Source organism: Macaca thibetana, chromosome 4 (genome assembly GCF_024542745.1).
Source record: "Macaca thibetana thibetana isolate TM-01 chromosome 4, ASM2454274v1, whole genome shotgun sequence".
NCBI lineage: Eukaryota > Metazoa > Chordata > Mammalia > Primates > Cercopithecidae > Macaca > Macaca thibetana.
This window is the reverse complement of record NC_065581.1, coordinates 86069916-86083851: the sequence shown is the minus strand read 5'-3', so window position 1 is coordinate 86083851 and position 13936 is coordinate 86069916. Positions and strand designations below refer to the sequence as shown.

Sequence of the window (13936 nt, the reverse complement as noted above, 5' to 3'; positions counted from 1 at the left end):
CTGTCTCAAAAAAATAAATAAAAGGAATATTACTCAAATTTATCTGAATACTGTGAAGTATTTATATACTTTTTTTTTTTTAGATCGAGTTTTGCTGTGTCGCCAGGTTGGAGTGCAGTAGTGCAATCTCGGCTCACTGCAACCTCCGCTTCCCGGGTTCAAGCGATTCTCCTGCCTCAGCCTCCTGAGTAGCTGGGACTACAGGCGTGTGCGACACGCCTAGCTAATTTTTGTAGTTTTAGTAGAGACGAGGTTTCACCATGTTGGCCAGGATGGTCTTGATCTCTTTACCTCGTGATCTGCCCGCCTCGGCCTCCCAAAGTGTCTAATAGTCATAAGACTATTAGAAAAAAAATCTTTAAACATTCATTGTCAGTAAACGTTAAAATTTTGGCCTTAAAATGTTAAATGTAGCTGAATTTAAAATATTAATATTCTAGTTAGGATGTTCATTACAGTTTTTTATGGATATAGTCATAGATCACTTAATGACAGGATACATTCTGAGAAACACATCGTTAGGCGATTCTGTTGTGCAAACATAGAGTGTACTTACCCAAATCTAGATGGTATGTATATTTAAATATATTTTTTCATGCAGAAATTCAAATGTCTCAGCACCGATACTGAATACCGGTAATGGGGATGTTTCCGCGACTTGATCTGCAGTGCCACATTAAGTGCCACATATCAGGTTTCTATATATGCTCCATTATAATCTTATGGGACCACCATCATATATGTGGTCCATTGTTGACCTGAATGTTGTTAGGCAGTGCATGACTATATAAATTCTAGCAATTTTTGATATTGTTTTACACTTTATAATTTCTTACTCATATATCCTATTAAATAGGATTTTTTAAAATGCCACTTAAAAACATGGATGAAAATTTTGTATTCTAAAGTACAAATAGTCCTTTATACAAAGCTCTGAGCTGCCTGTCAGTGGTCAAATATAATTGATACTCATTTGGGCTTTTGTGACCACACCTTGTCCACCCTTTATTTTGACCAAAAGATTGTAGTTTCAGTGTCTATCATAGAAAGTGGAACTACGTTACTTAAGAAATAATTTCAAACAATGCTTTCAGCATCTCATTTACTTCACTGGTGTTAATTCAGCATGAAAGGCTTTAAAAGGCAGGAACCAGTGAAATGTTAAGAGTTGCATGCTGCCTTACACTCTACTCCCTAGTCACTTCAGTGCTAAGTAACCCTCAGTCAGCCCCTTTCTTTTCTGGGGACATGCATCTTTTATTTATTTATTTATTTATTTATTTATTTATTTATTTATTGGGACAGGGTTTTGCTGTGTTGCCCAGACTGGAGTGCGGTGGCTATTTGCAGGCATGATCCCATTACCGATCAGCACGGGAGTTTTGACTTCCTTGTTTCCAATCTGGGCCAGTTCATCCCTCATTACTAAACCTGGTGGTCCCCCTTCCCGGGAGGTCACCGTGTTGATGCTGAACTTAGTGTGGACCCCCCAACTGGCATAGCATAGTACAGCCCAGAACTCTTGGACTCAAGCCATCCTCCTGCCTCAGCTTCCCAAGTAGTTGGGACTATAGGCACGCACCACCGTGCCTGGCGACATGCATCATAAACACATTTCCTTTCACTGCTTGCAGTTTGTTATTCCACTTGCATTTCTTTAACTCTCTTCTCAAACCATGGACAGTTAATAAATCCCTTTCAGAATCTTTGTAGAGATGGAGAGTCTCACCATGTTGCCAGGTCTCGAATGCCGGCCTCAAGTGATCCTACTGTCTAGGCCTCCTGAAGTGCTGTAATTACAGGCATGAGCCACCGAACCAAGCCCTTTTCAGAATCTTTATAATCCCTACTTAACCTCTGTATCCTTCTCTAATTATTCTTCAAGTATTAACATTTATTTCAACATTAACATTAAATGTTATCTGTCACATTTCCTAAATAAGCCAGTGCTTAAATATGTTATGGTTTCTCTAATCTTTCAGCTCTTACTTACAATGGCCTTGGTGTTTCTGTCATTAACTAGAGTTCTGTGTTTTTAGATGTTATAACCAATTAACCAACCTACTTGAAAATGCAGAGGAAAACATTCAAAAGATTCAAAGTTTACAACCTCGTAAGATCAACTTATTTGTGCTGTATGCTACATATAAGTGAGCTTTTAGAATTATTAGAAAAAAAGCAAATATTCAAATTATATATAATGTTGGAGTTAACCAGTAAAGCAGCCTTAATTTTCCCCAACTCTATTTTCTTTAACGCTTTATTATAAAAATACTTAGCATAAAAAGAATGTTAAATGTAGCTGAATTTTAAAGTGGAACATCCATATACCCACTACCTAGATTCTACAGTTAGCAGTTAAATACACCTGCTTTGCCACATATATTTCCATCTATCCCCCAAGTATTTTGAATTTAACAAAGTAAAGTTTAAAAAAAAACCCAAAACCTGGAATATTCGTACATGGGGTATTCTAATTAGCTAAAGTACAGCCAGAAAATGTAGGTTGAATAGCTTTCATAAACAATTCTGTTTTCTTATTTTTGAAATTCGGGATCTAGTCTCAGGCATCTACAAGAACTTAAGAAATAGACCTGGATAGTTAAGGAGACTGGACTGAATGTACAGTGACTCTAAGAGCCTTGAAAGACTGGTAGAAAAGGGACATTTCCAGTCTTTGATAGTAATCCTTTCTAAAATTTGAGAGCATACGTACTTATGACTTAGAGTAAAAACATTTGAGGCTGGGCGCAGTGGCTCACACCTGTAATCCCAGCACTTTGGGAGGCCGAGGCAGGCGGAGCACGAGGTCAGGAGATCAAGACCATCCTGGCTAACACGGTGAAATCCTGTCTCTACTAAAAATACAAAACATTAGCTGGGCATGGTGGCCGGTGCCTTCCCAGCTACTCGGGAGGCTGAGGCGGGAGAATGGCATGAACCCAGCAGGCAGAGCTTGCAGTGAGCAGAGATCCAGCCACTGCACTCCAGCCTGGGCGACAGAGCGAGACTCCGTCTCAAAACAAAACAAAACAAAAAAAATTTGAGAGCATTAAATGCCTAGTCATTTGAGGAGTAAGGTTAATTTTGTTGAACTTTGGAAGGGATTGTTGAAAGCCCTTGTTTTATAGTTAGAAAATTCCCTCAAATTTTAACTTATCCAAAGTTTTGATGGGACCAGAAAGCCCTCTGATTCCATGTTGTCAAGTGAAATAATAAAGATCTTGTGTTTAAAAATCTTACTGTTAGTAGGCAATTGTGAGTTCAATTTAAATCAAACATTTGCAATTGGAAATAACCAAAAGTCATCAAAATGGCTACAAAAAAGGAAGAAATCACTTAAAAACCCTGAAAACATAAAAAGGGAAAATGTTTTTGGCTGGGTGTGGTGGCTCACTCCTATAATACCAACACTTTGGGAAGCCGAGGCCAGTGGATCACTTGAGCTCAGGAGTTTGAGACCAGCCTGGACAACACAGTGAAACCCCATGTCCATGTCCCTGTAGTCCCAGCTACTCAGGAGGCTGAGGTGGGAACATCACTTGAGACCAGGAGGCAGAGATTGCAATGAACTGTGATCCTGCCACTCACTGCACTCCAACCTGCGTGACAGAGCAAAACCCTGTCTCAAATAGAAAAGGCCCAGTGGGGTGGCTTATGCCTGTAATCCCAGCACCTTGGGAGGCTGAAGCAGGCAGATCACTTTAGGCCAGGAGTTTGAGACCAGCCTGGCCAACATGGCGAAACCCTGTACTTACTAAAACTATAAAAGTTAGCCAAACAGGGTGGCGCGCACCTGTAGTCCCAGCTGCTTGGGAAGCTTCAAGTTCAGAATCACTTGAACCCAGGAGGTGGCGGTTGCAGTGAGCCAAGATTGTGCCACTGCACTCCAGCCTGGGCGACAGAGCAAGACTCTGTCTCCAAAAAAAGAAAACAAAAGAAAAAAGAAAACACTTCTGCTTGCCATCCCTTGCCCAAGATCCTAAAATGCCAAGATGCCAGAACACATTTGTAATTTGCATTTGACAACGGCAGATTAACAAACTCTAATCTTGGAATGAGAGAACTATCTGTAATAATTTAGTAGGAGCAGCCGTGTATATATAACCAGCTTTGGAGAAGTGTGATTATTATCTAGTGTCTTTACAACCAGACATATTTTTCTGAATGCTAATTGTATTAGACTAGGAAAAATTACTTAACTTTCCTGAATCTTTTCTTCCACATTCATAAAAATACTGTGTGAGTAACTAGAGAAATGAGGTATTTTTATTATTGTTTAATGTCATTTTGTCTTTTATTGTTAAATGTTCAAGATTATCTGACCTCTTCTAATTAAATGCAGCTTGAATAGAACATGTAGACTCCTTTGATAAATGTGCATCTGACTTTCATAAATTATGTAGGTTGCTTCTATCAATTGTCCCACTTTGTTCCTTTTTACCATTACTAAATTCAGAAACTATGATTAATGTCACATAATCTATGATAAGCTATTCCTTTAACGAGGGAATTTAAAATTTGTGTAGCCAGTTCTACACTAAGCCCACATTATTATAAACCCTGCTCTAGAAAATGAATTCTAAAATCTCAACAGTGGACCCTCACTAAATGCAACACCTTTTATAAATCTTAAATTGTTATTGAATTAGGCATTTTTATAATTCAAGTTAACAAAACAAGTCGTTCTTGAATTACACGATTTGTATTTACACAATTCTGTCTCCTACACCATCTCATCTCACAACACAGGCATACTTTCTTTCCCCATTTGAAAACTCATGGAACAGTTTCCAGGAGATTTCTAGATTCAGAAGGAAAGAAGTACAACAATGAGAAAACAACTTGCACGAGTTGGCTCAGGGATCAGACTCAGCAAGGCAATTCTGTGATTTTAAAATGTATTTAGTTTAGCAATGTCCTTCAAAAATTTAAATATAGGAGTATGATGGCACTATCAGCCTTTCATACCCAAGGATGCATATACTTGATTCCTTCAACCTGAAGCAGATATCAATTGCATATAAATTGCCTTCCACCCACGAAAACAAAGGATAGTTTATCCAGCAATAAGATGAAGAGGGTTATAAGGAGGTGAGAGAGCTGCAAGAAGAGATAAAGAGTTATAAAAGATCAGTTTCACCCAATTTCAAATTGTAGAAAAGGAAAGGAAATTTCATTCCTCCTTTGCACCAACTGGGCCCCTGCTATCAGAATTCAGAATTCAAATTAGAACTGTCTGCTAACACAGACTTTTACAGGTATGGAAAAAAACCAACCTCTGTGTAAGTTTCATGAGGAAATTCTAATTCAACAACTAATTTACTATCACAGTGAAGTTGATAGTCCATAGGAGGCAGAGAGGACGAGGTCAAGACTACTGTTAAAGCATTATTATTATTATTTTTAGACAGGGAGTCTCACTCTGCTGCCCAGGCTGGAGTGCGGCGGCGTTATCTCGGCTCACTGCAACCTCTGCCTCCCGGGCTTAAGCAGTCCTCCTGCCTCGGCCTCCCAAGTAGCTTGGAACACAGGCATGCGCCACCACACCCGGCTAATGTTTGTATTTTTAGTAAAGACGGGGTTTCCCTATTTCACCCAGGCTGGTCTCAAACTCCTGGACTCAAGTGATCTGCCCCCCTCAGCCTCCCAAAGTGCTGGGATTACAGGCGTGAGCCACCGTGCCTGGCCTAAAAGCATTAAATCTTATGGGAGAAAAAGGAGACATAGAGACAAAATATTCCACTTCCATTTCCCTGTTGTAATTACTGCTTTGTGCACTATTTACCAAAGGCATACCTCTGGATCTGACCTATTTTCTATCTATTTGCTGTGCTTTTCCACATGGATGTCCTAGAGGCACCCCAAAGTTCAACATGCCAAATCAAAATGACCTTCCTTTATAATTCTGATCCCCCTGCAACCCCCTGAGTGTTATCCTTTGAGTTGCTCAATTTCAAGTCTCTTCCTTACCCTCTATTCAGATGCTCAATCCTCAGTTCTAGCTCTAAAACATTCCCCCAAATAAGCCCATGCCTCTGATAATGCCCTCCAGGTCCTTTTCTCTTTTGAGCTACTGAAATATCCTCACCTAAGTAGTCTGTTTCAAGCTTTCCCTTATGAATCTGTCCTCCGTATTTCTGTTTTCTTTTTGAAGCAAGCATTCCATTCCCTACTCATAAACCTTTGAGGACTGCCATGCTTACAGAATAAAGTTGAAGCTCTTCCGCATGACACTGAAGGCCCTTCGTGTTCTTACCCCAAAATACCTTCAAAAAACTTCCCTTCCTTCCTTGCATTTCTCTTAAGCTACTGGACATTGTACATCTTTTTTTTTTTTTTTGACACGGAGTATCACTCATTGCTCAGGTTGGAGATCAGTGGCACAATCTTGGCTCACTGCAACCTCCGCCTCCCGGGTTCAAGCGATTCTCCTGCCTCAGCCTCCAGAGTAGCTGGAATTACAGGCATCCACCACCACACTCAGCTAATTTTTTGTATTTTTAGTAGAGACAGGGTTTCCCCATGTTGGGCCTGCTGGTCTCCAACTCCTGACCTCAGGTGATCTGCCAGCCTCAGCCTCCCAAAGTGCTGGGATTACAGCGTTGTACATCTTCTTACACCACCATCTGCTCAGACTTTTACCTCTCGCAATTATTTTCCTTTTTTGTGTGTCAAGTACTTCTCTTTTAAGGCTCAACTGTTACTTTTTTTTGAGGTGGAGTCTTGCTCTGTCACCCTGGCTGGAGTGCAGTGGTGTGATCTCCACTCACTGCAACCTCCACCTCCTGGGCTCAAGCAATTTTCTGCCTCAGCCTCGCCCGAGTAGCTGGGGGTGCACACCACCACGCCCGGCTAATTTTTTTGTATTTTTAGTAGAAATGAGGGTTCACCATTTTGGCCAGGCTGGTCTTGAACTCCTGACCTCGTGATCCACCCGTCTCAGCCTCCCTAAGTGCTGGGATTACAGGCCTGAGCCACTGTGCCTGGCTCAACTCAGTATTACTAAGGTGTCAGATTCCCAAAGAGAAAATTTTCTCACCAAAATTAGTCCCTTCACCCTACCTTTTTCTCTCTCCAGGCATTTGTTGTTGTAGAGTGGGGAATATAGCTTGTATTTTAGTTGTCTTTTCTCCCCATCCCACCTTAACTTTCAGCTCTGCCATTTATCCTTCTATTTTCTGAACATACGTTACACATAAGCCCCCACACATTAAATTGCAGACATACTGCTCAAAATGACAAGAGCTGAGAAACGTTGGACAAGGAAGGAAGGGTAGTTGAGGTAGTAGGACTATTACATTGTGTAGGAATTTTTATAACCATATGCAAAAATGTGTTAACACCTGTGAACATGTCCCTTTCTAGAATCACAAACTGATTTGGGAGAGATGTCAGAACTCATTGTCGTCAGTCACGAGTATTAATATTTACAACACATTACTAACAAGTTAAAATTGGTGACTAAAACTTGGGGACATCTTCAAACTAAACTTCCAAATGAGCTTCCCATCCATTTGTGAGGAAGGTCTATCTGCATTTGTAAGGAAGGAATGGTGACTCATACAAAACAAATAGAAAGTTCCTTTTTATCTTCCATCTTCTTTACTTGACCTGATTGCTTAACATGCCACTCAAAATCTGTCTCCCTTACTTCCTCTTGGCCTTTTTTTTTTTTTTTTGAGACTGTGTCTGTTACCCAGGCTGGAGTGGCCTGGTCCTACCTCACTGAAACCTCCACCTCTCAGGCTCAAGAGATCTTCCTGTCTCAGCCTCTATAGTCGTCCAGTACTATGCCCAAAAACCTCAATGCTGTTCCTGGTAAGAAAATGTAGATGATGGCCAGGCATGGCGGCTCACATTCAGCCAGTATGAGAAGAAGTTAAAAAAATCCAACCACACAAAATCATCTAGTCACACATTCAAACATGAGAAAGCCACACACAAAGAGTCAAGACTATTTTAAAAGGGGGGGCCAAATTATTATTATTTTAAAATTTGATTACAACCAATTTTGTTGGCATTAAAATTAGAGGCATTAAGCTGGAATGGATATATACCAAAACCAGAAATTGAGTTTGGCAAAAATGGGAATAGGAGCTGTTCAGTAATTTCAAATTAGAAATCAATTTAGAGAAACAAACCCCATGCTTACATTGATTGTGCCACAGATTTAAACTTCAGTAGTGCATTAGTAAACTGTTCACATTTAGATCTTCACCTTGAGATTTGACAGCTGTTTCTTGAAAAAAATCTCAGTACCTTGTGCAAATAAAATCGGTCTTCCATGTGCCTTAGCACACACTTAAAATTTCTCCATTGTATATATACAAAACACCTGCAATGTGGGCAGGGCAAAATACATACTTTCATAACAAAACTATAATATACCTCTCAAGTATGAACAATATACACATAATACATGGTATACAGTATTTACAAAATATAAAATATAATACAAGCTGTTTGTATGTAATTTTTTAAACTCATCTTTTGCAATTGTATGTTGCAACAAGGCAAATTTCCATTTCTGTACCAATTTTCTCAAGAGTCCAGGGGTATGGGAAAAATTATGCTTTACACACATACTGAAATCTGAAATCTAAGTTTGAACTTTCAGGAGCGTTTTTAAGTGTACTGCCATCAGCTCCCTGTTTTGGTTGGAATTTTCAACAGTGCTTCCCATCCAGTGACTAGGAGGCTTTGGAAGAACACTAGGAGAAGGTGGATCACTAAACTTTGCCCCAGCATAATTTTCCTTTTGGCTCACTTCAGTTAGAAATGCTGATTTCTTCAAATGCGAATTTTTAATGTTCTCGGTATTTTTAAAAGGCTTTTTTTCCTGCTTCTGAATTCTGTCAGATGAAACAGAATCCTGCCAAAAGCTGTTTTCATTTCTTTTTGCAGAGGTGATCTTGGTTAGTGGCAAGTTATATTTGCTTTTCTGTCTGTTTATCTTTGGTTGCTCATACAAGTGTATACCATGAACAAGCTGGCCGTGGGGAAGGGCAATTTTCTCCGATTTTCCCATCTTTGATTTTAAAACCTACAAAGACAAGAACACAAAAGTAAATATAGTTTCTAGATAAAAATCAGTTATGAACCTCGTATCACATATCTAGTTTTGTTGTGTTTAAGTTTGCCCACAGCCATAGAAAAGAACAAAATTATGTTCTTCGTAGCAATACATATGTAGTTGGGGGCCATTACCCTAAACGAATTAATGCAGAAACAGAAAAACAAATATCACAAGTTCTCACTCGTAAGTGAATTTGGGAGCTAAACATTGGGTACAACATGGATATAAAATGGGGAACAACAACAGACACTAGGCACTACTAGAAGGGGAGGGGACCTATTGGGTACTATGCTCACTACCTGGAATGGGATCATTCATACTCCAAACCTCAGCATCACGAAATATACCCATGCAACAAACCTGCTCAAGTACCTCCTGGATAAATAAAATAAAAGCTGCAATTACAAAAACTTTAATTGGGCAGGGTGGCTCACGCCTGTAATCCCAGCACTTTGGGAGGTCAAGGCAAGTGGATCGCTTGAGCTCACGGAGTTCGAGACCAGCCTGGGCAACATAGCAAAACCCCATGTCTACTACAAATATAAAAATAAGCCCGGCGTGGTAGCACGTGCCTTGGGAGGCTGGCTGAGGCGGGATCCCTTGAGCCTGGGATGGGGAGGCTGCAGTGAGCAGAGATCCATCGTGCCACTCCATTCCAGCCTGGAGTGCGATAGAGACAGACCCTGTCTCAAGAAAAAAAACAAAAAAAACTTGACTTTTCTCTTGACTTTTCAGTTCACTCTTGTTTGCCACTAAAAATGCAGTTAATCACCACTGCTAGTTACCAGTATGCAACGTGAACCAGTTCTAAAATGTCAAACTAAAAAAATCTGAAATAACCCAAGCCGACCTTTCTACAACTTTAAGTTAGACTAATGAGCTCTCTTCCAAATAACAGTGCCAGAAACAATGTTTGCTGTGTACCCCCCACTTCCTGGTTTAGTAACTGTTTCAAGAACGCTGCTTCACTGATCTTAATCTTTCCTTAGGTGGGCCTTATAGGAGTCTTGACCAGATGGAAAATCATAACGTAATCCACTAGATCACTGCACTACCAACGCTTGTAACACGGTAGTAAGCAAGACACGACACGAAAGTAGAGCACAACTTTCCACGTCTGTAGGTTCACTGCCAGAGCTCCCTGGTTAGTAGCTGTTCTAGAAAACAGGCCAGGAAACAAGCACAAAAGCTTTTAGGTAATCACGGATATTTCAAAAGTCGTGTAATTTTAAAAGGTGGGAGACATTGAGAAAATAAGTTAAACACGGTGGGCAAATTTAGTAATTTTTTCCCAAGGGCACAGACAAACTGCAAATCTCTAATTCAATGCAACATTCTTCACTAAATAGCCGGAACTTTTTCATTTCATTATTTCGAAAAGAGTCACTGAACTTAAGTCCATCAAACGTTATTTTGACAAGACTTTGAAATCATTTCGTAGACTTAATCCCATTTAAACTTCTATCCATTTTATTCTAATCCAATAGCACTGCAATCAGCAGTCGCTAACTCTTCTGAAAACTTCTTCTGGACACACTAACACGAAGTACACAGTGGCAACGGTAATAAAATCAGTTTTGTGCGGCTCCTGCCAACTCCGAACTTAGAAGAAACCATTAAGTAGGTCAAGCCCGCGGCGGGCAGAGCCCCAGCTGGACTGCGCGTCCCACACGGGGCACCTCATATTTCGGCACAACTCCAAACGAAACCGAGCTGCTCAGAGCCCACTCCACCCCCCACGGCGGGACGTCAGAATCCGTCTCCGCGTTTCACCGATTAGGACTGGGGCTCTCGACAGCCGGGAGGCCGATAGCGGGGCCCCGTCCTTCCCTGGCCGCCCACACCCGGCCTCGCCTCCTTCATGGGCGCCGTAGCGCCGGGCACGTAGCGCGCGCTGACGTCAGCCCTCCCGCGGGCCCCGTCCCTGCCCCCACACCGCCGCGCGCCCGGAACGCCGAAACCCCCTGGAACGCCGCCAGCCTTCTAAATCGGGGCTGTTGCTGGGGCGCAGCGGCGCTTCTCATTGGCCGACTCCTGGGAGCCAATCAGAAGCACCAGCGCATGCCTCCCCTTCCCCCTTCTTCCCCCAAAGCAAGAATGGAGAGGGCGTCACGGAAACTTCCCTCCCGAGTAAACAGCCGCCCCCCCACCCCGCCCCCACCCGTCCGACCCCCCGGTGCAGGACCTGCAGCCCCAGAGCTCAGCAGCGACCGTCTAAGGGCCCGACTCCCCAAAGGCCCGCTGGCAGCCCTTACTTCTTTCCTGAGCGGGGTTTGGCCGGGAGCCGCGGGCCGCAACGGGGCAAGGTCGGGGCTGGCTCCCTCCGTGCGGGTTGCGGCTGCAGGACTCGGGGCCAAGGCGGCGGCCGGGCCCGGAACCTCCTGCGCTGCTCCGCTCGGGCCGGTCGCCGGGCTCCGGCCGCCCTCCAGACTCGGCCGGTGCTGCTGGTACTGGTGGAAGCGGCTGGGCAGCTGCCCTGCGGGGCTGGCCCGCACCTTCTTCTTTCGCCGCTTCTTCGGCGCTGCCCGAGGGGTGCCTCCCGCCACGGCGAGGCTGCGGTTGGGCAGAGCTGCTGGAGCGCGAGGCTGCGGGGTCAGACACGGGCCATCTCCCCCTAAGAAGTGAGGGAGGAAGAGGGTCGGGGGCAGTGCCCGGGGGTCCGGGATCCGGGGTAAAGGAGGCGGAGCCGTGGTCACCATCGGGAGGGCCCCGAAGTAACCGCGGGAGGAAAAGCCAAGCGGCGCAAGGCGGCCACCCAGGACGAGCGGCTCCCGCTGCGGGACGGAGACGACGGTCATAGCGCTAGGAAGCTTGTCGCTCAGCAACGAGGAGAGAAGGAGGTGAAGCCAGTGAAAATAGGGTGACGGCGATGGATGCTGCTAGGAGAGCCAGAGAAGATCGCGGAACATGACTCGGGCGGTGGCGGCGCAGCAACAAATAGCCACAGCCCCAGCTCCGAGTGTTGTTATCGGAAGCTCCGCCCCGCGCCCGCCCACTTCCCTGCGAAAGCCCAATCAGAGTGCGACAAGGCAGGCCACGCCCCCCTCGCTCCGCCTCCGCCGCTTTGGGTAGACACACACAAACAACCAGCTTGCTGCAGCCTGGCACAAAGAGCGCGCACTGCGCAGGCGCTGCCAGGGAGCTCTTTCGGGAAGAGTCGGTCCCGCGAACAATGAAATTGGGTTTCCGCCCCACCCTCCTTACCCTCCCCAGCACGCCCCCGCGCTTCGCCCGGCTAGGGAGTGGTGGGATTGAAAGGTCCCGGCGGAGTTTGTTGATGGGGGTGGGGAAGGGAGGGGGCAGGGGGAGGGCGGCAGGAAGAACGGGGGCGGGGAAGAGGGGGACGACTCTGGCAAGGCCACGGTTGCCGCCTCCGCTGCTGACCTTGGGGAAGTATCCGTTTTATTTTCAGCCCAACATAACAGCGTTATCATTTTAAAATAAAGATTTCTAAGTACGCCGTAAGGATTTCTTCCCTAGCAATCGTGGAGAAAATCAGTCTACATTTAAATTATATCTACTGAAGTGTGGCTCACGATTCTTTCGTTTACTTGGTTCGGCATCGCTGCTTATTAGTCCCGGTGATCAGAGTAAAAATCAAAGCGACTTACTGATTGAATTAGTCCCTCAATGTATAAAAAGTTCTGCGTAAATCCATAAATGGAAGCTGGAGTTTTTACTGACTTCATAGTTGAAGGATTGTGAGACTTTGGGATCGCAACATTGTGCCTGGTTACTTGAGGAGGCGGCAATCCGGCTTGCATCTCAAAGGGAGAAAGTGAAACAGTTCTGCAATATACAGAGTATTTTGTTAGCTGCGTGTAGATAGAAATTTCTCATGATCTCCCCGCACTGCTCAACCACAGAAAAGAATTGTGGCCATAATTTATCAAGCATTTATGTTCCAGGAACTGTTATTTACATAAATTGTCTCACTTTAACCTCACAACAACCCTTATGAATAGGTACTAAGAAAAATAGATCAGACCTCAGCTCTGCGAAGTAGGCAGGCTGTCATTCTATTCATTTCACTACTAATGCCTGGGGCAATTGTTTAAAGGCATTTTGTTCCTGTTTAGCTGCCTACGCATTATCTTTATGTTTCTGGAATTTAAGATAACAAAGAATGTATAGCTAGTCAAGAGCCCATGATATTGTATGGTAAACATACACATTCATGGTAAACAATTTAGGAGCTGCCTCTTTTCCTTTAGAAACTTACTTGTAATTTGCTAATCCGAGTGTATATTCAGGGCAGCTTGAACCTGTGGTCCTGGGTTGCGGTCCTCAAGCTTGGCCTAATTTTGCCTCAGCTTCTTTTTAGAGGGACACTACTATATTTTATCCCCATTTTACAGCTGGGGAAACAGGCTTAGAAAGGCTAAAGGACTTGTCAAAGATCAAACGGTAAGTTAACATCAGAATTTGATCCCCAGTCCAGGTACGGCAAGACAAAAGTTTTAATTTTTTTTTTTTTTTTTTTTTTTTGAGTCTCGCTCTGTGGCCAGGCTGGAGTGCAGTAGCGCCATCTTGGCTCACTGCAACCTCCGGCTCCCTGGTTCAAGCTATTCTCCTGCCTCAGCCTCCAAGTAGCTGGGATTACAGGCATGCGCCACCACACCCAGTTAATTTCTGTATTTTTTAGTAGAGACGAGGTTTCGCGGTATTGGCCAGAATGGTCTTGATCTTCTGACGTCGTAATCCACCCGCCTCGGCCTCCCAAAGTGCTGTGATAACAGGCGTGAGCCAGTGCACCCAGCCCTGCCACACTAGATTCTATGTTATTAGAAGACCACAGTAATCTTACACTTATGTATCCTCACCGCCTCTCCACTAGTGTTCAGCTTTGGAGTAGTA

General features: G+C 43.9%; 1 protein-coding gene across 1 annotated transcript; it reads right to left on the bottom strand.

Moving 5' to 3' along the window:
- Positions 1–7960: 7960 nt before the first annotated feature.
- PNRC1 (proline rich nuclear receptor coactivator 1) lies at positions 7961–12176 on the bottom strand. Its single transcript, XM_050789541.1, has 2 exons — positions 11335–12176; positions 7961–9046 (listed from the first exon to the last, which is right to left on the bottom strand). The coding sequence occupies exons 1-2, from the start codon at positions 11875–11877 to the stop codon at positions 8603–8605; spliced, it is 987 nt and encodes a 328-aa protein (XP_050645498.1). The 5' UTR covers positions 11878–12176; the 3' UTR covers positions 7961–8602.
- Positions 12177–13936: the final 1760 nt, after the last annotated feature.